Below are 25702 nucleotides of genomic sequence, written 5' to 3'. Positions count from 1 at the left end.
TTATAGACTCTGATCCCTGATAATTTGATGGTATTATGGTGCACTGAGCTCCTGTGTCAACCAAGGCCCTGTACTTCCGAAATTGTGAAGTGCCAGGCCACTGGATGTACACATCCCAATAGATTCTATTATCTCTGTTATCCCTCTCCTCCCCCTGGCGGGAGGCAGGGCACCCCGAATTATGGGGAACATGCGTACATGTGCATTGCACATAGTTTGGAGTGTTATAACTTTTCATGTTATAACTGGAGCCACTGTTGGTGCTACTAGGGTTGTTCTGGGGAACTGTGGAAGTAACAGCTACCCTTCTGGTATTGCTACCTTGGGTTCTGCCACTTTGCAATTCCCTCAGTCTCCTGAAAAGATTAGAAGTTGGTTGGCCATCCCAGCGGTTCATGTTCTCACCAAACTGATCACGCAGAGTTATCCAAATAGTTCTACGTGATTGCCTTGGTGGTCTGTTTTGGAATGACCTGTTTTGTAATGTCCTGTTTTGGAATGACCTCCTTGGAGGACGTGTATTCCTCACAGATGAAACTTGTATCCACCTGGAGGAAGAATTGAAATTATCCTTCTGTGCCAATTGGTATATGGAATCTTTCAGATCCTTCATGCAACTCTCAATTTTTCCAGACAGAGTTTCAATGGCTGAAACCAAAGAACCACGTGTCATGCTATCCTCCGATTGTCTCATTTGATCACTGAATTGGCCAACCGTAGGAGAAGCTCCACCATAACTTCCTGACACAATTCTGCTTGCCAGAATGTTTGCATAATTGGAAGGAGCAAGTTTGATGATCTTTTTAGCACGACCAATACCCACAGGAATGTCATCAGGATTCAGAGTTTCATGTTCACCATAGAGTAGCTCTCTAACAGCAAATTCTCTCAAGCGCTTAATTCCCTCATCTATGGTAGTCCAGGGTTTAGGGTTCCAGGGAAGATCATCTTGGGAAGTATATCTCAGGGCAACCGCTATTAAAAGGCGTATCCACAGATTAACCTTGCCGAGATCCCTTCCTAGATGTCTATCTATTCCATTATCCCTTGAGAGAGTTCCTAACTGAGCTGCTGACTTGTCTCCAACTGTCAGAGCTGAAGCACCTGTATCATAACACCTACTAAGCCAAGCTAGAACTGGCTCCTTATCTGCCCTGGTGAAATCTTTACGGACATTACGCAATTCCTTGCGGGGAGAAGAACATTCTGAAATATCATCTTTTTCCTCGTCTCCCTGAATTCTTTGTCCATATAATCCTGCTGTCATTCTCCTAAGGGTCTCTTTAAGCTGAGAACCACCTTTGCCAGCTGCTTTCCTAGCTTCATCTCTATCCTGCTTTGATCTCACTAGGTTAGCTAGATCTTTAAAACAAACCTTCTCTTCCTCCTGAGCAGGATCTTTTAGAGTAGAGGGCCCCTCACCAGGATCAGTCTCCACCTCTTCCTCTCCATCTTTGGCCTTTCCACTTCTAGTCTTTAAAGGAGCCACCTTAACTGGAGCTGTGTTTGAATTTACAGCCACCTTAATGGAAGCTGACAGGTCCTGAGATAAATCAGCTGCTGGGGCAGTGACTTCCAGTCCCACCGAAAGAGTGGGTGGAAGTGACGTTGCTCCGTTAATGGCCGATGGAGAAGAAGAAGGAGGAGAAGGAGTAGGTGCCATGTTGATACCAGCCGATGCCCTTGGCTGCTTGCCAGAATCAGCAAAGTCATTTAGAGCTGCTTTACCAATTGACTTTTTAGCCTTCTTTTTAGCTGACACTGATTCTGCACATTCCTCATCACTAGATGACTCTGGGACTGATCCAGAGCCACGGCGTTTTCTTTTTGATCTAGTTTTAATAACAAAACAAGCTCTGGACACCTTTCTCTCTCGCCGGAAAGAAATCAGGAGATACACGATAATTATCACCAGCAGCAGAATTATAGACACCAAATAAATCACCTTTGGATCCCAGGCATCACCTAAAGTTACTCTTTTCTCCGGCGGAATCTTAAAACCCTTTATCTCAATTGGGAGAGTGGTGGAGGTAACATTTCTGTATCTCACTGGCCATAAGAAATTCACGCATTTTCCATACCATAATTTAACTCTACACATAACCCACATATAAATTGTCCGCACCAAATATTTACCTAGGTAATCCAAAATCAAACCCAAACAATATCTGTAAACCAGAGCCCCAAAAATTGAAAAGAATAATCGCTCCACAAACCACAATACCTTCATGTTTGCTAATTCAGCTAGAAAACACTAAATCAATCAAGTAATAAATTGAACTAATTATCTGCCGCACGTTGGGTACGCCAAGAAAAAAAATGTGGAGGGTTGGAAGGGTAAGGCCAAGAAGCCTCTTCCCTCCCCCCTGTAAGTAAGGGGAAAGAAAAATTGAAGGAAAAGGAAAAACAAAACCTCACAAGCTGAATTAGCAAAGCAGTGGAGCTTTATATTTACAAAGCAATGTAGGGTATGCGGGGGAATATATACAAATTTACAATATTTACAATATATACAAAGATATACAATAAAGTAACACAGAAATGAGAGTAGCCCCCCTTGCCGAGGGGTTCCCCACCTCCGCTCTCCCCTCTCCCCCCCTTTCCCCAGAGTAGGTCGGAAAAGGGAGATAGAAGAAAGAAAGAAGTTTAAAGCAGTTTTGTGTTAATTGGAAGCAGTTAATACAGGCCTTATCAGGTTTGTCAGTTTGAAGGCCGGAGCCTTGGCAGAAAGCCCAGCACAGAAAGCTGCTGCCTGAAGAAGAGGCGGAAGCAAGACTGAAGATAAAAGTGCTGGAATGCCCAGTTCACTCCCAGTTCAGAAGGTGCTTCCTCCCACTTCACCAATGAAATTAGTTTAGATTATTCTTTCCGTTTACCAACTTCCGTCCACCATATTCCCTTTCTTAAGGGGACAACGTCAACCGGTCACAGTTGTAGAGAGTAATAAGGTCACCCCTGAGTCTCCTCTTCTCCAGGCTGAGCAACCCCAGCTCCCTCAGTCTTTCCTCATAGGGCTTGTGTTCCAAACCCCTCACCAACTTAGTTCTCATGACAAGAGAAGTATTTCTTCTGATGATTGTTTAAAACTTGAAATCTGTTTTGGAGCTCTGACACCAATGCTATGAAAAGTTGTTGGACAGATGTTGGAAAGTAACGATGGTTATGAACAATAGCAGAAAACTGAATATAGAATAGAATTGCATAGAATCAATAAGGCTGGAAAAGACCTCAGAGATCATCAAGTCCAAATATATGACAGTATGTTTTATTGCTTATAAATTGTGCAGAAGTAACAAAATTCATTCCTTTATTTAATGAGTTGACCCTAGCTGGATTCCAAGTGCCTGCCGCAGGTGCTTTATCACACTGTTCCTCAGCTGAACAGGGGAGACAAAATATAATAAAAGGTTTGTGGGACAGGGACAGGACAGGGACCAGGGAGATCTCTTAGCAATTACCGTCATGAACAAAACAGTCTTGACTTGGCACTTTGAGACATGGTTTAATGGTCATAGTTGGTGTGAGGTCAGCATTTGGACCAATGGTCTTTGAGGTCTTTTCCATGAAACAATTCTATAAAAAATAATTTATTACAAATCGAATCAGAGCAGGATGATGAGAAAACTAAATCTTTAAAAAAACATCTCCCACTCCTCGCTTATTCCTAGCCTCAACTTCACTCCTTATTTTCTTTATCTCTACTCTCCTCCCCAGGGGCACAGGGGGATGAGAAGGTGGCTCTCTGCTGCTCCTTCCTCATCAGGGGTAGAATTCCTCACACTCTTCCTTCTTCTTTGTGAACTCTTCCAGTGTGAGTCCCCCATGGAGTCAGAAATCCTATCAGCAAACTTACTCTAATATGAGTTCCTGGTCCTGCGTAAGCTTCCCATGGGGCCACAGCCTCCTTTGTGCACGCACCTTCTCCAGCGTAGGGTCCTCTGTGGACTGCAAGTGGATACCTGGTCCACTGTTAACCTCCATGGGCTGCAGGGGGACAATCTGCCTCACCACAATCTTCACCAAGGGTTGCAGGAGAATCTCTCTTCCAGTGCCTGGAGCACTCCCTTCCACCCCTTCTTCAATGACCAGGCCTTCTCCCCGCCCTGTAAAGAGAAGGGAAAGAAAAATGAAAGAAAAGAAAGAAACCACTGCCGGATTAGCTAAGGAAATGTGCTGTATTTACAAGCGGTTTAGAAAATGCAGGTTTATATACAGAATTTACAATATTTACAATATATATACAGAAATATACAACAAAGTAACACAGGAATGAGATTCCCTCCTCTACTGAGGAGGGTTCCCCCCACCCGTACCCCCCTTTTCTCCCCTTTTTCCCCAAAGAGGGTTAGAAAGAGAGAAAAAGAGCAATTGTTAATTAAAGCAGAATGTGTTAGTAGAGGCCTTATCTGTTCAAGGTCAGTCTGACCGAAAGCCCAGAAGCTGTGAGCTCCAGAAGGAGGGGGAAAAAGTGTGAGACTAACACTAGTGTCACTGGGAATGAAAACTTAAGGCAGTGCTCTGCCTCTCCACCAATGAAATTAGTTTAGACCTGTCTTTTGTTTATAAAACATTCAGCCATGGTGTCCCTTTGTTAAAGGCACCGCCTAAAACGGTCACAAGGGTGTCTGTAGAGGTTTTATTTTCTCACGTCTCTCTTCTAGCTATGGTTCCTGGCTTTCAGCGAGGCTAGAATGCATGGCATGTGGGCAACTTTGTTAGACTGCATGACCCCTGGTATTAAAGACACTAAAAAAACTGATTGATAAGATGTAGTGAAGGATGCTTATGATCAGGATTGTGCCCCAAACATTTGGGTAGGATATATTTCTGTATGTGTTTACCCTCCTTTGTCCCCCCCTCCTTTCTGGAGGCAGCAGGGGGGATCCTGGCGCCACTGAGTCCAGGTAAACAGCCTACCTGGGCGTGGTCTCACCCCTGCAGTACTAGAGGCAGGCTATATGCTTGTTTCCCCGAGTATAGCATATACTCAGGCCATATTTGGTAGGTGTCAGTTCATTGGTTAAGGTTTGCGTTGGCAACAGATGCTTATTGGGCCAGTATTCACTGGGGCAAATGGTAAATAGGGGTCGTTTGGTAAATGAGCCCCCCACCTCGGTGTTGGAGCCTGTGTGTGCGTGCGTGCCAGCCAGTGCTTCGGGAGGCCTCGTGGTCCTTTTGCCACCGTCACCCAGCTGTGTGCGGTGCCGTGGACAGCACTCCGTGGGATCAACCACTGCGTGATCCATCGTAGGAGAAAACCTGGTAGACCGTGTGAACCAGCGTTGCTGACCTGCCACTGCCCCCCTCCGAGCGAGGAAACTTTTGTATCCTGGGAGATAACAGCAGAGCCACGCGGTGCGGCCACGCGGCCGGCGCCATTTCCTGTCTCCTTATTATGGCACATCTGTGCCACGTTGTCTGGACTATAAACATTATTGAGGAAAGACTCCACGAAGTTCTCAGCTTGTGAGTAAGCCAAGCCCTTCTTTACAGAGCTTCAGTTAGGATAGTGTTTATATTGCTCTGGGTGGAGGGTTGCCGCTCACTGACCAACCCCTCCCCCGCCACTCTCTGACTCAGTTTTGATTATAAGTTCTGTGAATCATTTTGATTTAAATGCCCATACATAGCATTCTGTAAAGATAGTTCCACTAACCGAATATTGATACCTGTGAAGGGCGATTGTAAATACCCCATTACAGAGTTTGTATATATATAAATAAACTTATATTTTCGTTGATGGATCTGCCGCGCTTTTCTGAGGGCATATCCACTACATTAATGGCGCAGCGAGCAGGGTTATCCGATAAGTGACTATCTCTACAGAATGGGATACGTAATAAAACAATCCGATATGCAATGGGCTATAGAAAACCTGACAAATCCGGACCAAATCACCACGAAATTATCCGAATACGTGGCCGAGCTATGCACTGATCCAATCGCAAGAACCGAGGAGAGAGTTACTGCGATCGGGGCTTGCATAATGCAAGCACAAGATGAATTTACGGCATTACAGGAAAAGATTAAAAAACTTGAGGAAAAAAATAACTTCCTGGAAAGAGAGTTAGGAAAGTCTGAGGCACAAAATGATAAACTTCATGACTTGTTAACGTTGCAAATTAAAGAAAGCAATGCTACTATGAAGGTATTAGCGGCATCAGACAGAGACTCTGTTTCAAGCCTTCCTGGGATCTCCCAACCGCCTAGCCCTGAGCAGCCCTGCGGCCACGATGTCGCGCCCGGAGCCAGGTCTCCCATACAGTCCTTTTATGAATTACCCCCACCGCAGTCTCGCGGAAAGGACAGAAAGGTAGCGAATCCCACCGTAGCGCGAGACTTTAGACCCACGGTCCCCTTGGACCTGCCGAGACTCCGAACACTGCAAAGCCCGAGTCCCGATTCACTCGCTCAGCCCAGCACGTCAGCAGCAGCACGTGAATTAAATTCGCCTGACAATAGTGCTCCGAGAAGCGAAGCCCGGAAAAAATCCCATAGCTACCGAACGGGGAGAAACCCATCTGACCGGGACGATACAGATTACAGTTTGGAAGATGAACCCATACAGAGGAAAGCCGTGCATTTACGTCCCATTCTTAAAGAGCAATACACGGACAGCCGCCGTGGCCGAGGGACAACAACTACCTCTGTTCGCCCGTACAGCAGAGCAAAGCTTCGGGACCTGCAGGAGACGTTTGCACGAGAACCGGACGAGTTGGTAACAGACTTTTTGTATCGTGTTATGGAATTGGGTGGGGATACAATTATTTTGGACCGTAATGAAGCAAAAGGCTGTTCATGGGTCCATGAAGTATTTTTGGGCATGGGTCCTGAGGGATACCACTCGTTAACTTCCCGTATCGCTCACTGGGCTGTAAGTTTAGATCCTATAGATAGAGACGAACCAACAGAAGTGAGGGTTACCAGTTTGGCCGAACTCACTGCCGTGATTAAAAAATTGGCGTGCGTTCAAGCAATGTACGATCGCGGGGCATATTCTTCCCCACTAGATGCCCCAATTAACCCAGTGGGACTCAAAATTCTAATCTGTGGTCTGCTGCCGGGTCTAAAAAATGTATGTGATGCCAAAAAAGAGGAAATTGAACAAGTAGTTGAAAGGAATAATACCTCTACTAATTCCCGGGAACACCAATTAACTTGGGAAGAGCTTCTGATGGCATTATCCCACAAGGTCCGAGACTTGGGCTACTCTGATCATGCACTCATGGCCAAGACTCTCAGCGACAGACACCATACTGATTTCAAAGGCAACCACGCGGCGACACTGCGGGGGAAAAAGCAGGAAGTGCGCCACACTAAGACATCCCCTACTGCGACTTCTGTGGGTTCAAGCAGCAGCCCGGAGTCAGATCGCTGTCACTCGGGAAGTCCCAGAGGGAGAAATTCCGACCGCTGGAGAGATAAACGGCGTACTTCTAATAGATCATTTTCACCCAGAGAGAAATGGTATCGACTAGCACTGTCTTTGAATGTACCTGAATCCTTAATAGCGTCATTACCAACGAGACTGTTATAAGGCGTAGTGCTGAGCATACAAAATAAATCCGGTAGCTGGGAAGAGGACAACTACTGAAGTGACCGCCGCGGCAAGGGGAAGAATGAAGCTGGAAGCAGCAGTCCTAAAACTGTTTCACCCAGCAAGGACGCTAACCCCTTCATACCTCGCCGCCAGAGCCCAGATAAAAAGCCAAAAAACTAGACACAGCGGTGACTGTTCCAGGCCTCACTCATCGCTTTGTTAATACTTGTCAATGGTCTGAGGATCCAGAGCCTTTCATTTTGATTCCCACTGGACCTACTCGAACTGCTGTAAAATTCCTTATTGACACTGGGGCGCAAATCAGTGTTTTGAATGTGCAACAAGCCAAACACTTGAAGATCCTGCCATCCCGGAAAAGGATTAAGATACAGGGTGTTACAGGAATGCCTCATATGTGCCATTTAGCCAAAACAAGGTTGTGGCTTCCTGGTGACAAGCGGAGTACCCTGGTAGAAGTTGCCCTGAGTCTGTACCCAGAGAACATCCTTGGATTTGATGTTTTAGCTGGCAAACGGTGGCATCTCCCTAACGGTACCCTGTGGTGCTTTGGCTCCTATGGAGTAGGAGCAAAAGGGACCAAAACCGCTCGGGTAAGCACTCTCCAAAATGCTCCACCCTTACCCAAATCGAGTATCACATGTGTTGCACAGTATTCCCTACCAGCAGCAGCCAGACAAGGCATCACTGAGGTGATTGCAGACCTGGAAAAGAGACAAATCATTACCAGGACACACTCACCCTATAACTCACCAGTGTGGCCAGTGCGTAAACCTGATGGACGATGGAGACTCACCATTGACTACAGGAGGCTCAATAGCAACACGCCCCCTCTCACCGCTGCAGTCCCAAGCCTGACATCCATCGTGACAGCAATCCAAGCTGCATCACATACTTGGATGGCTTCACTGGACATTAAGGACATGTACTTTATGATCCCTCTACATGAGGAGGATAAACCACAGTTCGCTTTCACATGGCAAGGTTCCCAATACACCTTCAATCATCTTCCCCAGGGATACAAGCACTCAGGAACCATTGCACACAATTCCTTAGCAGCACTGTTAGACACCATTGAAGTCCCAAAAGATGTAAGTGTCTACCAGTACATAGATGACATCTTTGTCAGGGGAAATGACAAAGGTAAGGTGGGTTCAGTAGCTGCAGCGATCTGGGACCTTTTGACCAAAAATGGGTTACAGGTTCCACGAGCCAAATGTCAAGGCCCGAGCCAAGAAATTAAATTTCTTGGATCCTGGTGGGTAGCAGGAGCAATATCAGTGCCAGAGGATGCTCTTGAGGCTATTGAAAAGGGCCAACTTCCCAATAACAAAAGGGAGCTTCAGCGGCTCTTGGGTACCTTGGGTTACTGGAGAAAACATATTCCAGGTTTCTCAGTAATTGCTCGTCCCCTCTATGACCTGCTTAAAAAGAGCAGAGTCTGGGACTGGATCCCAAGGCACACTGAAAGCCTAAAGGTTTTGAAGGACGAATTAAAGGCTTACCAGAAATTGGGCCCTTTGCACCCACATGACCCCTTAAGGGCAGAATGGGGCCTCTCTGAACATGCTTCCTACTGTGGGATTTTTCAAAGGGGACCTAAAGGCCCGAACAGAGCCCTTTTATTCTCTTCAACAGCATTCAAAGATGCTGAAAGGAGATACTCTGAATGGGAGAAGGGACTCCTGTCTCTGACCTGAGCTGTCAAAGAGGCAGAGAATCTGCGCACTACGCAGGATATCGTAGTGCAAGGTCCATTCTCTCTGCTCAAAGCAATCCTCAATGGAACCCCACCACCAGAAGGAATTGCTCAGAAGGCTACCGTAAGAAAATGGTATGCCTATCTGGAAGGGATAGCTCAGCTTATGCCTCTAAGAGAAGGGCCCACAAAAGTATCCAAATTGCAGCAGCCCATCAACCCACATACTGTTCCACTATGTCAGCCCTACAAGCCATCTCCTATTCAGGTAGCACCTGAATTGACTGCCGATGCCAATACTGAGGGAGTGTGGTTCACAGATCCATCCGCCCAAAGGGTAGAATCACAGTGGCATTACAAGGCCGCAGTGCTGGAGATTGGCACAGACGGGACTGTCATTGAAGAGGGCGAAGGCAGTGCCCAAGTGGGAGAACTGCATGCCCTTATGCTAGCTGTGGAAAATGGTGCAGAGACCATATACACTGATTCATATGCTACTTTCAAAGGTGCCACAGAATGGATTTGCCAGTGGGAAGCAAATCAGTGGATAGTTGGCAATACCCCAGTTTGGAGGGCAACCAACTGGCAAAGACTACTAGAGATAAGTCGAGCCAGGACCATCAAAGTAGGATGGGTAAAGGGACACTCCAGGAAGCAAACCCCTGCTGCTACTTGGAATCAACAAGTAGATCACTTAGCAAAAATCAGTGTGGTTGATCGTGAGGGAGAGGAGTGGGAGCGACTGGCTGAGTGGCTACATATTAAAAGAGGTCACTCAGGTAAGTCAGACCTTTACTACGAATGCAGATCCAGAGGGTGGCCAGTTTCTCTGACCACATGCGAAACCATTGTTTCAGCCTGCCCTCAGTGCCAGGTCAGACCCTTACATGGAAAAAAATACATACTGGTAGGGGTAGAAGTGGTTTCAGGCTTAGTCATGGCCACTGCTACTAGCACTGCTTCAGGAGCTCAAACCATTGAAACTCTAAAGGATTGGTTCAGCATTCTGCCTATGCCTGAACATATTCAGAGTGATAATGGTTCACATTTCACCTCAGCCTCAGTGCAAGACTGGGCCCGAGGGGAAGGAGTCAAATGGACATTTCATACTCCATATTATCCCCAGGCAAATGGCATAGTGGAAAGGGCAAATGGCCTCATTAAGAAACATGCAAATGTTTCAAGGAGTAATTGGGATAAACGCCTGCCTTCTGCAGTTTTCATTGTAAACAACCGATGGGGGAATTATGGCAGCCCCAAAGTCAAGGCATTCTGCCCTGCTGACCCAGTTAGGGATGTCAGCCACATGCCAGGGGAGGCAAAGGATGAACACCCACGTTCAGTAACACAGATGCAGGTGGGCCAACCAGTGTTAGTGAAACTGCCTTCTATCGGGATTGTACCCATGACACTGGCTAAGCCCAGGGGTCTATACGCTTGGGAGGCTACTGACATCAATGGGAAAACTCATCGCATAAGTGCTTGGTGGGTCGTTCCGAATTACTAACTGTGAAGCCCGGCTTTAAACACCGTGGCCAGTTTCGTTTCTCCACAGAGTGACAACGGTTCCAGTGGACAGATTATCCTGGAAAGGATGACCCGTCTCGGGAGTAACAGGGGTCCACCACCGGTCAGGGGGTGGAGACTAGAAAACACTAAGGTCACCAATACTGACCTTATGATTAACAAGTTTAATCCTGTGTTGTAACATGCTTTGTTTAGAGTACAGTTGTACACTTCTGAGATATGTATATATATATGCATGATGTTCTTGTGATGTTTCTATAAAATGTTTAATTCATCTTTGGTAGAGTTTAATTATAGAATAATATTTGCCCACATATACTTGCCCATAAGCAGGGGGTGGAATGTATTGAAGGATGCTTATGATCAGGATTGTGCCCCAAACATTTGGGTAGGATATATTTCTGTATGTGTTAACCCTCCTTTGTCCCCCCCTCCTTTCTGGAGGCAGCAGGGGGGATCCTGGCGCCACTGAGTCCAGGTAAACAGCCTACCTGGGCGTGGTCTCACCCCTGCAGTACTAGAGGCAGGCTATATGCTTGTTTCCCTGAGTATAGCATATACTCAGGCCATATTTGGTAGGTGTCAGTTCATTGGTTAAGGTTTGCGTTGGCAACAGATGCTTATTGGGCCAGTATTCACTGGGGCAAATGGTAAATGGGGGTCGTTTGGTAAATGAGCCCCCCACCTCGGTGTTGGAGCCTGTGTGTGCGTGCGTGCCAGCCAGTGCTTCGGGAGGCCTCGTGGTCCTTTTGCCACCGTCACCCAGCTGTGTGCGGTGCCATGGACAGCACTCCGTGGGATCAAGCGCTGCGTGATCCATCGTAGGAGAAAACCTGGTAGCCCGTGTGAACCAGCGTTGCTGACCTGCCACTGCCCCCCTCCGAGCAAGGAAACTTTTGTATCCTGGGAGATAACAGCAGAGCCACGCGGTGCCACGTTGTCTGGACTATAAACATTATTGAGGAAAGACTCCATGAAGTTCTCAGCTTGTGAGTAAGCCAAGCCCTTTTGTAGAGCTTCAGTTAGGATAGTGTTTATATTGCTCCGGGTGGAGGGTTGCCGCTCACTGACCAACCCCTCCCCCGCCACTCTCTGACTCAGTTTCGATTATAAGTTCTGTGAATTATTTTGATTTAAATGCCCATACATAACATTTTGTAAAGATAGTTCCACTAACCAAATATTGATACCTGTGAAGGGCGATTGTAAATACCCCATTAAAGAGTTTGTATATATATAAATAAACTTACATTTTCGTTGATGGATCTGCCGCGCATTTCTGGGGGCATATCCACGACATAAGAGCACTAAGTACCAATGAAATGAGGTGATAGTAGTGTTTTACTTCTGGCAACTATGCAGAGAAATACTGGGATTTATGGAAAACATTTGTGGGCCTATGGAAGATGAAGCAGTTGTTCTTAGTGACTGTTGTTACTTTACTTTGATGGTGTTTTTTCTCTTTTTACCAAGTATTACTTCAAAGTGAGCTGATGCTCCACGTGTTACATTCAGATATCTTCATATTTTTGGACTTAGAATGTCTGGTTTCTAGACACTGGCAATGTTTCACTCTTGACTTTACTTAATTTGTTTGATATAGGCATCATTTAAAAAGAGTGGCAACATGATATTGCATTAATATTATGTGTAATAAAACTTGTCTAGATTAATTAGAATATGTGAAATCATGCCTGTAATTTCATTAATGATCCTGACATACTTTTTTCAATATCTTTCATTTAAATCAAATTAATAAGATTAAAATTACATTTTAAGGTTTTAATGAAAGCCTTTAAATGGTCAGTAACTTTCATAAAATGCCATTAAACTAATATTAAGGATCACTTATTCCCACAGTGAGAATTAACAGTGGATTTTTATTGTCACATTTATGTTTAGTTATCTTTAGAGCTTCCTGTCCACTTGTATTTTTAGCAAACTCAGCAGTTAAGGTTGTGAACTACTCTTATGTTGTATTTTGATGGCAAAAAAAAACAAAAGTGAAGAAAAATCAATCTTTAATTACAGTGTTTGTCCCATGCTATTATTTCAGATGACTCTCAGCTGTGTTAGATACTTCAAAAAATCTTGCTTATACAATCAGTGAATGAAAATATTTTACTGCTGTATACGAATATGTATGGTAGCATATTGAAAATGAAACTGGAAGTGTAACCATTTTCTGCTCCTTCATTCTTAATTCATTATAGTCTGATTTGATTTCCAAAACTGTATTAATAGAGTTTTCATTATGCAAGTGCTTCTTCGCTCTTGTTGAGAGACCTAATTTAATATGTTTTAAGACCAATATGCTAATGCAGAGTTTATCCCTCATGCAAGACATTAATGTCTTCCTAAGTGTTAAGTGGAGGATCTGCATGCTGTTCCACTGTGCTCTGAGAACTTGCATGGTATGAAAACATGACCTTTTTAAAGCAGCAACGTGAAGTTAACCATGCACTAACTAGCTAAAAAGAGCACTGAACAATATTAAATTATACAGTTAAGGTAATTGTTTAATTCTTGGTGAAATATTTTTTTTTAAACAGTACCAATTATAAGCTTTTCAAGATATGATTGACACAACCTGGTGATTTACAGGCTCTCTTTCCACTTGCTCAGGAAAATATTCATGTTAATTAAAACAACCTGAAGATTCTGCCTCTGACAGCTCTTTCAGTTTGTGTGATGTATCCTGCTCATCCTAAAATAAACTGTAGTGTTGTCGTAGGGTTGGAAGGGTAAGGCCAAAAAGCCTTCTCCCTCCCCCCTGTAAAGTAAAGGGAAGGAAAATAGAAGGGAAAGGGAAAAAAAAACTCACAGCTGAATTAGCAAAGCAGTGGAGCTGTATATTTACAAAGCAATGTAGGATATGCAGGGAAATATATACAAATTTACAATATTTACAATATATACAAAGATATACAACAGAGTAGCACAGGAATGAGAGTTCCCCCCCCCGCTGCTGAGGGGGTTCCCCACCTCCGCTCTCCCCCTCTCTCCCCCTTTTCCCCAGAGCGGGTTAGAAAGAGAGAGAAAGAGAAAAAAGGTTAGAAGCAGTTGTGTTAATTGGAAAGCAGTTAATACAGGCCTTTGTAGTTTATCGGTTTCAAGGCCAAAGCCTTGGCCGAAAGCCCAGGAGCTGCAAGCTGCTGCCCGAAGGAGAAGCGGAAGAAAGACTGATAGAAAAGTGCTGGAATGGCCAAGATACCTTCCTGCACTCCCAGTTCAGAAGGTGCTTCCTCCCACTCTACCAATGAAATTAGTTTAGATCCTTCTTTTCATTTACCAACTTCCGTCCACCATATTCCCTTTCTTAAGGGGACAGCCTCAGCCAGTGACAAGTGTGAAATACTAGTTATTTACAACATCCTGAATGAAAGTTAATTTCTGTTTTAGTAGTCTTTATGAGAATGTGGCAAAAATGAAAAAAAAAAAAAAAATAATTTAAATGCATGTGATCAGCACCAGAAGAGGACACAGTCTCAAACTGCACCAGGGGAAGTTCAGGCTCGAGGTGAGGAGAAAGTTCTTAACAGAGGGAGTTGTTAGCCATTGGAATGTGCTGCCCGTGGAGGTGGTGGAGTCACCATCCCTGGAGGTGTTCAAGAGGGGATTGGACGTGGCACTTGGTGCCATGGTTTAGTAGTCATGAGGTGTTAGGCGACAGGTTGGACTTGATGATCTTTGAGGTCTTTTCCAACCTTATTAATTCTATGATTCTATGATATAAACTTAAAAACATTTAATTTGAAAACCTGAAACAAATTTTCAGTCAAGTCAGTCTTCCCCTTCTTCTGGTCCCAGCCTCACTTGCTAGTTATTGAGGCTGGATATATTGTGGTGCTATTTCAACTTTCTGTTTGCAGTTGTAGTTGATGATGTACAGGCAAGTAACTTTGGGCTGGTTTTTAGATTGTGTTTGCATTGTTATACTCCCTAGCAATCTTTCTGTGACTACATTGTTTAACCAGAAGTGAAGCAGTATGGTTCACTTATATAGTCTCTAACAACAGTTCTGCTTTCAACAGTGCGTTTATGTTCGGATCGACTTAGTCTCATCAAGGACTGCCTTGCTCAGATGTCAACAAACTACAAACAATCTGCTAAGCTCCTGGGACTTGCAAATTTGCTACGGGTTGCAGGTAAGATGTGTTAATAAGACTCTGAATTACAATGCAACATGCACTTGTGTTATGCTTTGGGACATTTGAATTCTCATTAGAATGCATGTTCAACGATATCAGTAAAAAATCACCTGGAAGAGTAGTCATTGGGGAGGAATGAAATACTTCACACAAATGAAAAAATCTACCTGTAAAGCAGCTAATATTGTCAGCTGCTCTGATGTTCCATTGATACCTAAATCAAAACCAGCCTTGTCTAATCTGGATTTTGCATTAAAAGCTCATTTCAGACTGGAGGAGTTGTGGCTGAGCATGTTTTTTGTTGCAGCTAGTTGGTAGCACTAAAATTCCAGTAAATACTATTGTCTCTGTCAAAGAAGGTAGTTTGATTTAATAATAGTCCCACTTTAGAGGGGAAAAACTTAATCTGTAGTGCATAGATTTCATCAATGCTTCATGTATCTCCTGTGTGCATGAAAATAATACGTTAACTGAAGTATTCATTTAAGGGGCTGAACATCTTCAGGGATGGAATCCTAAGGATTTTTTATTTCAATAAAAAAACCCATCAAAACAAACACTTCATCAATGCAACTACAGATACAATACTGCTGTATTTTTATGATGTAGTGTGGTATATAAAATCAGTGTGTTCAGGCTTTGCCACTGATGCATACCTGGCTAATTCATTCTCTCTGCATTTGTTAAATTGTATAAGAATTTGTTATTATGTTTTCAGAAAGCCTAGTGTTGGCAGATTCTTCATAATATTGTATATAGGGAGGAGAATACTCGGGGAGAGTTGGATGAGGTGATGAACAGAGGTGAAGAAGTTAAGTTGTTGACCTTCTGAGATGGCTAGGTCTTAAGGAAACAAATAATTGGAAGCATTGTTGTGACTCTAAGCTCAGTGTTCTGTTAAATAGTAGTGCTGCTATGTGAAAAATGGCAGAGGGAATGGTAGCTGGATCCAGGCTGCATATTCATTCATTTTACAGATGAACATTTTTATGATCTCTTGTTCTGTATTAAAAAAAATAGAGTGTCAGTTATAGAATCTCTTTTAATTGCTTGCAAGACTTTTGGGTAAAAATATCTTTCCAGTAGTTCATAAACCAAGATTGCCATAGTGTTCTTTTCCCTTTCTTTTCTGCTTCCTCCTACATCAAGTTAAAAAACTGTCAAATTAACTTCTTAATTTTCTATGAAGTTTAGGCTAATGCTGCTGAATTTTAGCTTATTTTTGAATCTGAATTATTTTCACTGTATGAGGGAAGGAAAAGCAAAATCCACATTGATTATATGAAGCTTAAAAACACAAAATATTTTATCCAGTAGTGTCATCCTAGTGCCTTGGTTGTAGCATCAATAGTGTCCTGGTATCTACCTTTGGACAAGGAACAAATTTGTGGTTCAGATATCTGAAAACAAAAAGATGAGAAACAATTTATATTTGGTAGAAAACTTTAGGGAATTTATATAGAGCTTGTTGATTTGGTAATATCTGGGTGCTACTGTTACAAACACAGTGGTACCTATTGAGACACTACTTGAAAGAGTTTTAAAAGAGATATTTAAAGCCAGGTGATGAAATGGCCTCCTGATTTTCTTTTCCTTGCATTACTGGGCAGGAGAAGACCAGACGATGAATGCATGAGATAGCTAATTTTTAAGCAGTTAAATTATTTAAAAACTACTACTTAGCTGCAAATTACATATTTATTCTAAGAGTGTTGGGTACACTGACCATGGTTTAACCTCAGGATTAAAATTATTGGTTGTTCCTGTGGTAAGTATGGAATTTTAGTGGTAAAAGTATATTTCAGGAGACAGTCTTTGTAAGGAGCATGTTACTTTGACACTTTTTTCCCTTGTCTCTTACACGAAGTAAACAAATAACTCAGTCACTTAGAAAGTTATCTTTTGATTATAGAAGAATAATTTATAGAAGAATAATTTATTTGAATGTTAAAAATACCAAGCAAACATTTCTAGTAGTGACTTTCTGTGGTGGTGAATGTGGTGGTGGTTTTGGTTTATTTGTATGTGTATATTGTTTCTTTTGAAAATCAGTAATGTTAAGCTTGTGTGATTAAAAACTATTTCACTCTCACTGAGGGATGACTAGTTAGTTACTTATATATAAATACTATTTTCTGTACAAGATGCTAATTTATAAGCACAACACTGATTCAGTATGACACTGCTCTAGTTGTAAATTTTATCTAAATTCATTTGTTGTAGGAGATGGGCTAGAGAAAACATGTTTCTCTCATTTTAAGCACCAAAAGCAATAAAGCTTGAAAGTTATAAACATCTGTTACAGTTGAGCTGGGTGCCCCCCTGCAATGTTTACTTCCTGTGTCCAGAAGTCCAGACCAGAGGGGTGGACACAGGAAATTATGTAGTATTTCCTACCACAATTCTTTGCACCACTATAAGATCCAGTGCGGAGTCTAGCACGCTCTCTTTTCTTCCTCCCCCGTCAGCCGGTAACTGGGGGAAATGTCTCCTGGCTTTGGGACTGGCTAGGCCCATGGCCACGGGGGGATGGGCAGTCTCAGATCTGGCCAGCTGAGACTAGCCTAGCAGTGGGAGGGCGAAGAAGGAGCCCTGGGGGTCTTGGGTGTACCCTCAGGTGGGGATGGTATCTCTCTGGGTCTGCTTTGGGATCTTTCTTTGTCACTGCACTTTTGGCTTTCTGTAAAAGTTCACTGCTTTCTATTTAAACTTTCCATCACTTATGCAATCCGTTTGTCTGTTTATTGTTGCCAGGGGTGGGGAAGGGGGCTGCTTCAACCCAGCACAACATCATGCTACTACTACTGCAGATTTTTTGTCTCACATTCCATCCCACTGATAAGTATCCAGAAAAGTATCCCAAGGCATACAAGAGGAAACGTGCTTTTTACTGCTATTTTAATTTATGCATGCTAATGAAATATTTTTCCAGCAGATTAAAGAAAGTCTATAAAAGCTTTTCTTTTTAGTCCTCAAATACTGTTGTAGATACTTCCAGTGAGTGGTGGAATAGGTAACCTGACATTGAATTTAAAGATGCATGTGCTTTTAATAGCTGGGTTAATAATAGCTTTTAAAATGGAATGTAAGTGGGACACTGGCATGGCAGTAATTATAGCTTGTAAATGGGGAGTTTCAAAAAACTTCATAGTAGGTCTAAAAATTTGATAACGCAAGACATCTAGAAATGGCATTTCTGTATCTTTTGACTTGTAGTTTAAGTTACTGAGCTAGTTAATTATTAGTATGATTAGGAGTTATTTTAGCACTTAGTAGCCATGAGAATGATAACAAACACTAATACTATTTCACAGATTAGTTTGTAGCAAAAGGGCATCTCGTGCATGTAGATTTTAAGACTCATGAATGAATGATTATATTTTATTTTAAACTGAATGTTAGAGAACTTCCAAGTTTAGCCCAGCTAGTCTTTGTGCACAGGTTTAAAACTACTGGGAAACGGTAACTTGATATTTAGAAGCCTATGATGATAGGGAGTGTTCTTCTGGAGATATATTGGGATGAGTCTGGATATTGAAGAAGAATTTAGAGATTGAACTTTATGGACTTGCTTAATGAAAAATTAGATTAAAGCACTGCTGGAAGAAAGAATTGGTTTTCACCCCTAATTGGTTTTCACTACTTACTCAATTATCCTGATTTATGAGCCACCTTTGCTGTAAAAGAAGTCCTGAATTTTGTCTTCTGGAGCATGTTTACTGGTATTGGTTATGCATGCTCAAATTTTAAGTCCTTTCCATTCCCAATCCACCGTGTGTATTTAGCAGCAAAGTGCTATAGAATAGAATAGAATAGAATAGAATAGAATAGAATAGAATAGAATAGAATAGAATAGAATAGAATAGAATAGAGCAGAACAGAATAGAAAAGAAAAGAAAATAATAGACCAGGTTGGAAGAGACCTTCAAGATCATTGCGTCCAACCTATCATCCTTGCACTTTATCTGGTAACTGGAGGAATTAGTTTCAGCATTTCCCTCTCTTTGCTCCCTGTAATGGGTTGGGGCAGACCCCCTCCCCACCACGCGCAGAAATAACGACTCAGACAAACGGATTGCAAAAGTGATGGCAAGTTTAAATAGAACGGTGAGTGCGTGCAGAAAGCTAGAAACACAGTGACAAGAGAGAGACCCAAAACAGACCCAGAGAGATCCCATCCCTACCTGAGGGTGCACCCAAAACCCCCAGGGCTCCTCCTTCCCCCCCCCCCCCCCCCACTGCTAGGCTAGTCTCAGCTGGCCAGATCTGAGACTGCCCATCCCCCCGTGGCCTTGGGCCTAACCAGGCCCATGGCCGGGAGATCCCTACCCCAGTTACCGGGTGGCGAGGAGGAAGGAAAGAGGAAGTGCCAGACCCCGCCGTGAAACTTATAGTGGTGCAAGGGATCATGGTAGGAAATAACCTAATTTCCTGTGTCCACCCACTGGGCTGGACTTCTGGACTCAGGAAACACCCCTGTAGCAGAGGACACCCAGCCCAAACTACGACAGGATCCACCCCTTATTTCATGCCATAATCCCTGCACCCAAACACATCATCAAATCAGAAAACTGATGACATGTCCGGCGAAGTCTGTGTCTTCATCTGGGCGTCCACTCAAACAGTCTCTCATTCAGGCTCTAGTGTCTGTCCATTCCAGTTCTTCCTCCTTCATCCAGTGGAACCTCCCGGCGATGCAGAGCTCATTCTCCTGCGGTGCAAGTCCTCCATGGATTCGCTGGGCATCCTGGTCACCTGGAAAAGCCTCACGACTTCTCAGCCAAGCCTCTACTTTTCACCTATGATCACTCGGCGGCATATTCTCCACCCCTGGGGCAGGCCAGTCGAAACAATCCAACCCACGACTGCCTTTTTCAATCCATCCAGGGTGCCGCAATCAACCGCTTCCAACTGCAGTCCAGAACCACACGGATGCATGTCCGAGGTACTCCGCCCCCCCACTAGGCGTACCTGTACCAAGGCAAGACAGCATCCAGCTGCACACCCCCCCTGGAAAGGGAGGGGCTGCACCACAGCTCACTGAGAAGAAGAGAGGTGGAGCCAGGTGCTCGGCGCCATTTTCGGAACTCGTCCGAAAAAGTCGGGGGAGAGACTAGGGCCGGCCCCGCCGCAGCCCGAGCGCACGGCCGGGTCCGCCGCCGCCGCTCGCCACGCAGCAGGGCTCCGCCCACCTCTGCCGCCGCAGCACAGAATCAAAATCACCTCCACCCCTCGGACACTCAAACGGCTTCTCCAGCGAAAGCCATACACGCGTTCTCAGAGCCCTTGAAAACGGCTTTCCAGCTGGAGTCCCCGTCGGCCCCCCCGGGCTTCGGGAGCTGGCTCGCCCGCTTGCAGTGGCTGGCTCTATCCCCGCAGTGAGAACAGACCTGACTCTGATCTGCTCACCGCTGCCCCTCCCCCACTTCGCTCCCCGCCGCGGAGGAGGGGCAGGTTCCGCGTTCTCAAGCGGTACCCCCGATGCCGATGGTCGAGAACCACCCCTGCCTGAAATAGCAGGAGAGGGTCCGCGCCACCGGCAGCGCACCAGTTATCCCCCCACAATCCACAAGAACTTACACGGTCGCCCCGGCAACATCACTTGAGCCCCCAACTGCCAAACCCAAACCGATGCCCAGAACTGAATTTAAACTCTCAATCCTTTGCAATCGATCTGCAGAGTGGGCACAACAGTCAGCCCCACGTTGGTGCGCCACAATGTAATGGGTTGGGGCAGACCCCCTCCCCACCACGCGCAGAAATAACGACTCAGACAAACGGATTGCAAAAGTGATGGCAAGTTTAAATAGAACGGTGAGTGCGTGCAGAAAGCTAGAAACACAGTGACAAGAGAGAGACCCAAAACAGACCCAGAGAGATCCCATCCCTACCTGAGGGTGCACCCAAAACCCCCAGGGCTCCTCCTTCCCCCCCCCCCCCCCACTGCTAGGCTAGTCTCAGCTGGCCAGATCTGAGACTGCCCATCCCCCCGTGGCCTTGGGCCTAACCAGGCCCATGGCCGGGAGATCCCTACCCCAGTTACCGGGTGGCGAGGAGGAAGGAAAGAGGAAGTGCCAGACCCCGCCGTGAAACTTATAGTGGTGCAAGGGATCATGGTAGGAAATAACCTAATTTCCTGTGTCCACCCACTGGGCTGGACTTCTGGACACAAGAAACACCCCTGTAGCAGAGGACACCCAGCCCAAACTACGACACTCCCATTGCCACTGCACTCCATATGAATACTGATTTTGAAAGACCTGCTTGCTATATCTATCCATGCCTATATATACTTTACACAATGAGTATGTAATACAGTGCATATTATATGCTTTATTATACTATATATAATATATAGCCTATCAAATACTATGAGCATATATATTTTAATTTCAGTTCTGAAAGAATGCCTTTGCTGTGCATACAAGAGTAGAATACACATAGTTAGCCTCAAGGACTCAATGAAATGAAACCACAGTAGTAGTAGATGTGTTCTCTGATGTGCTGGGTTGAGGCAGCCCCCTTCCCCACCACTGGCAACAATAAACACTCAGACAAATGGATTGCATAAGTGATGGAAAGTTTAAATAGAAAGCAGTGAACTTTTACAGAAAGCCAAAAGCACAGTGACAAAGAAAAATCCCAAAACAGACCCAGAGAGATACCATCCCCACCTGAGGGTACACCCAAGACCCCCAGGGCTCCTTCTTCCCCCTCCCACGCTAGGCTCGTCTCAGCTGGCCAGATCTGAGTCTGCCCATCCCCCCATGGCCTTGGGCCTAGCCAGGCCCAAAGCCAGGAGGCATCTCCCCCAGTTACCGGCTGACGGGGGAGGAAGAAAAGAGAGCATGCTAGACTCCGTGCTGGATCTTATAGTGGTGCAAAGGATTGTGGTAGGAAATACTACATAATTTCCTGTGTCCACCCCTCTGGGCTGGACTTCTGGACACAGGAAGTAAACATTGCAGGGGGGCACCCAGCTCAAACTGCAACATCTGAATACAGTTTGTTTAGGAAGCAGCACTGAAAGTGAGTAATAGAATTTATAGTCATTCTTATCAAAGCTAAAATATTGCTTAGGTAATGATATATCAGCTGGCTTCTGTATTGCTTTAAAGTCTTTGGTTAATACAGTAAACTCTACTTAAACCTCACATCACTACCTCTGTAGAGTAAGCACACAAGTGCTATCTTAATTTCACAGATGGGCAAAATGAGTGAGGGAGAATGTGCTCAGCATGACAGCCAGAAAATCTGCACCTGCTTAGGGAGCTGGAACTGTTCTACATGTCACAATCCTTGCCTAAAACACTCTTTGTGAAGGAGGAGTGTGAAAGAATTCCCTGTGTGCAATTACTTGCCTACAAAATAGAGGAGCAAAACCAGTTAATTTCTGATACATCTTCACTGCTCTTACTATGTATCAGTAAGATCTAATGAGCATTGATCTTTGTTTCTTGACTCAAGATCTCCAGAAATGTTTTCTGTTCGTTATTCTCTTTTTCTCTCAACTTTCTGTGGTAATGTGGTCCATTTTAGTATCCACAAGCTCATTCTAGTAACTCAAGTTTGCTTACATTCCCAAGTCAAAGCTTATTTTTGAAATCCACCTTCCTCAACATTGATTTTCTTGCTTAACACTTGATGAAGTAACAATAGAAATTATTTCTGATCTCCTAAATGTGTGTCGTGTAATTTCTGGAGTATACATAACAATTTTGATACCATTTGTCTTTTAAGTTTTTATGACATTGTTTCACACAAATAGTGTGCACCTTACCCAGAGTGTTTCAATAAGATTTTTATATGACCCAAATTGAATTCAAACTTTTGAAAAAAGAACTAGAACATCCTTTATTTCTCAAGAAAATTAAAACAAAATAGTTATTTCTGAGCTTCTATAGTTTTCCACTCATAATGTAACACTACCAAGTCTACCACTAAACCATGTCCTTAAGTGTCACCTCTGCGTGTCTTTTGAATACTTCCAGGGTTGGTTGCTCAATCAACTTTCCTGGGCAGTCACTACCAATGCTTAATAATCTTTTTGATGAAGAAATATTTCCTAATATCTAATCTAAACTTCCCCTGGGTAAACTCATCCTATCACTTGTCTTCTGGGAAGAGGGACTGATACGCACCCTGCTACAAAATTATTTTGCATATGATGCCATATCTTCTTGTATCAACTCCTATCTTAATGCTAAGGATCATAACAAAAAGATATGGAAAGAACTTTGGAGACTTACTGGGTGGGGTAATTCTTAGAATATAAATGCATGTTCTGTATGAAATAAGGCAACAAAAATCTGAGGGAGGTGAACACACAAACTTTCACAGATAATAAAAGGGAAACAAAAATTAAAATACTCTTTCAGGTTTCTGAATTTGATTTGTTTGAGTCTATATGTCAGACAAAAGTAAGGCTTAATGCAGAATTACAATGTAATATACTAAGGTCTCCATTTTAATAGTTCTTCTCACTGAAACTTTCTTGGTTTTAAATCTTGAATGTCTGTCAAAATGACAAGGGTAACCATTGCGAATTCAAAACTTTCACTTTAATAAGTATTTTTTATTTAAAAAAACTTCAAATGAGGCATCACATAGCTGAAGCAGTAAAAATTGTTCATGTTTGAAGAACAAGACCATGCCTATGAACAGCAGTGGATAGTATTTTAAGTGACTGCACTGTCGAAGCAATGAAAGTTCCATGAGAAAGGGCTCGGGGTGTGCATTGCAGGGGATTCACTACTCGTGTTGGAGCTAATGGTTGTTCTGTGGCATAACAGTATGCGTCAAGATAATAGAAGTTTAAATGAGTGAAAGGTAAAGGTAAGATGAGCAAATACAGCCATGGACTGGAAGGAAAATGATCCTTATACTTGTGCTTTTGTAAAACACATGGAGCAATATCTTACTGCATCAAAACTAATTAGCTAACACATTTGGAATCAGGGACTTTTCAGCACAGAGCGACTCAAGCACAGTTCCTTGATCTGATGTGGTCCTCTCTTCCCTTCAATCCTACTGATTTTTAAGTAGTAATAAATAGCTGTGATTTTGTCTATCTGAAATTAAGGGACAATAGCTTGATTATTTCTCTTGCTTTTTATTTGTGTCTGTTACTTAGTCAAGTCTTTGTAAGTCATAAAGCTGTCAGGGTGAAGTGGGCAAATACTGATCTCTTGTTTATAGAAATGGCAGTTCATGTTTAGAACCTCTTTGTCATCTATTATTGCTTTTGCCTGCATGAGAAGTTCCCAGGTTCCAGAGGGCAAAATTTTGCAACAGAGGAGCCTTGAATGTGATTAATTTGCAACATTGTGTTGGCAGTGTATAGAGCAAGAGGCCAAAAGATAAAATGATGGGAAGCCAACCTGTTCTCCCAGCTGAGTTAGTCACTATGTGCTGGGATTAGGGGAGTCTTGATTGAGTTCAGTAATTAGGATAACTTCACTTCCCTGAATGTCATTCTAGTACAACTGCTACATCTTTTCTTTGAGAAAGCTTTAAAAAGAAATTTGCTTTGCCTGAGGTGATTGATCTGGAAACTGGAGTTAAAAATAACAGCTATGCAATTTAGGTACATGTACTCTTTAACTGGTTTTTGGAACTGAATCTGTATAACCTTCTGAAGTATTTGCATTTCACAAGTTGTTCTAATACAGTTTCATAAACCAGTGCCCTTTTCAAATGACTGTAGCAGCAGTGACTGCATAAAATGACTTTTAATAATAGGGGAGAAACATGCCCAAGAAGCTTGCTTTGAAAAGATCCAGCCATTTTTACTAGCTTCTTGCCAACTTTCTTTCCTGAATTAAAATGACAAGAGCTTTTTTCTTGTGTATGTTTAGTCACCTTCTTATAATGGGATGACGGAGATTGGAGTCAATACAGCTGACCATTACGATCGAGTATTGTTCCTTTATTGTTCCAGTATTGCAGGCCTATGGTGCAGGCCTATGGTGTGAGTATAGCACAGTAAAGCATAGAAGAAGGGAAAGGAAAGGCAGAAGTGCGTAGCAAGGGAACTTCTACAACTTATATAAACTCAGAGTGCCTTGTTGGCATGGCTTCATTGGTTCCCTATGAGTGACCACACATTGCACTATTATAGATTATTGGTCCAACTACTAATGACACGTGAGGTTTGTTGATGCAGGTTCTGGCTGTTTGAGGCTGTGCCTTTACGAAAGGGAGAGTGCTGGGACACTCTGGTAGAATATTTTGGTGAAGGCAATGAAAACATCGATGTTCTGAATGAATTTCATTGGTAGATTGGTAGAATGCAGTTTTAAGTTTAATGCAGCTGGAACTTTTTTCTCAGTTCACTCCTTTCCTTCTCCCTTCCAGCTTGGCTGCTTCTGGGCTCCTTGCCAGAGCGACCTTGAACAGATAAGCAACTAATCCTACTAATAGGCCTACTATAATTCTGCTTTTTTAATAACTGCCTTTTTCTCTCTTTCTAACCCTCTTTGGGGAAAAAAGGAGGTAGGGGGAGAGAAGGGGGGTACACGGGGGGAACCCTCCTCTGTCCAGAGGAGGGAATTTCATTCCTGCCTTCTTGTATTTTTACTTTGCTGTATATTTCTGTATATATATTGTAAAAACTGTATATTGTGTACATATCTTGCATTTTCCACATTGCTTGTAAAATATAGCATTCCTTCCGCTTCTCTGGCTGAGTTAGCTGTGGGTTTTTTTTTTCCCTTTGTGGGGGACAGAAAGCTAGGCCTTCCCCCTCACCCACCACACAGGTGCATG

At 43.6% G+C, this 25702-nt stretch overlaps 1 protein-coding gene across 1 annotated transcript in view; it reads left to right on the top strand.

Moving 5' to 3' along the window:
* Positions 1–25702, top strand: part of LOC137443377 (NBAS subunit of NRZ tethering complex-like) — a 133956-nt gene that overhangs the window by 67799 nt on the left and 40455 nt on the right. Inside the window, exon 5 of the mRNA XM_068143015.1 lies at positions 14819–14932. Coding sequence (XP_067999116.1) covers positions 14819–14932 — 114 coding nt within the window. The remainder of the gene's footprint in view (positions 1–14818; positions 14933–25702) is intronic.

This window comes from Melanerpes formicivorus, unplaced genomic scaffold, assembly GCF_026170545.1.
Source record: "Melanerpes formicivorus ecotype bairdi unplaced genomic scaffold, bMelFor1.0.p_v2 SCAF_9, whole genome shotgun sequence".
Taxonomy (NCBI): Eukaryota; Metazoa; Chordata; class Aves; order Piciformes; family Picidae; genus Melanerpes; species Melanerpes formicivorus.
Note: the sequence above shows the minus strand (reverse complement) of the source record. Positions and strands in the feature narration are given on the sequence as shown.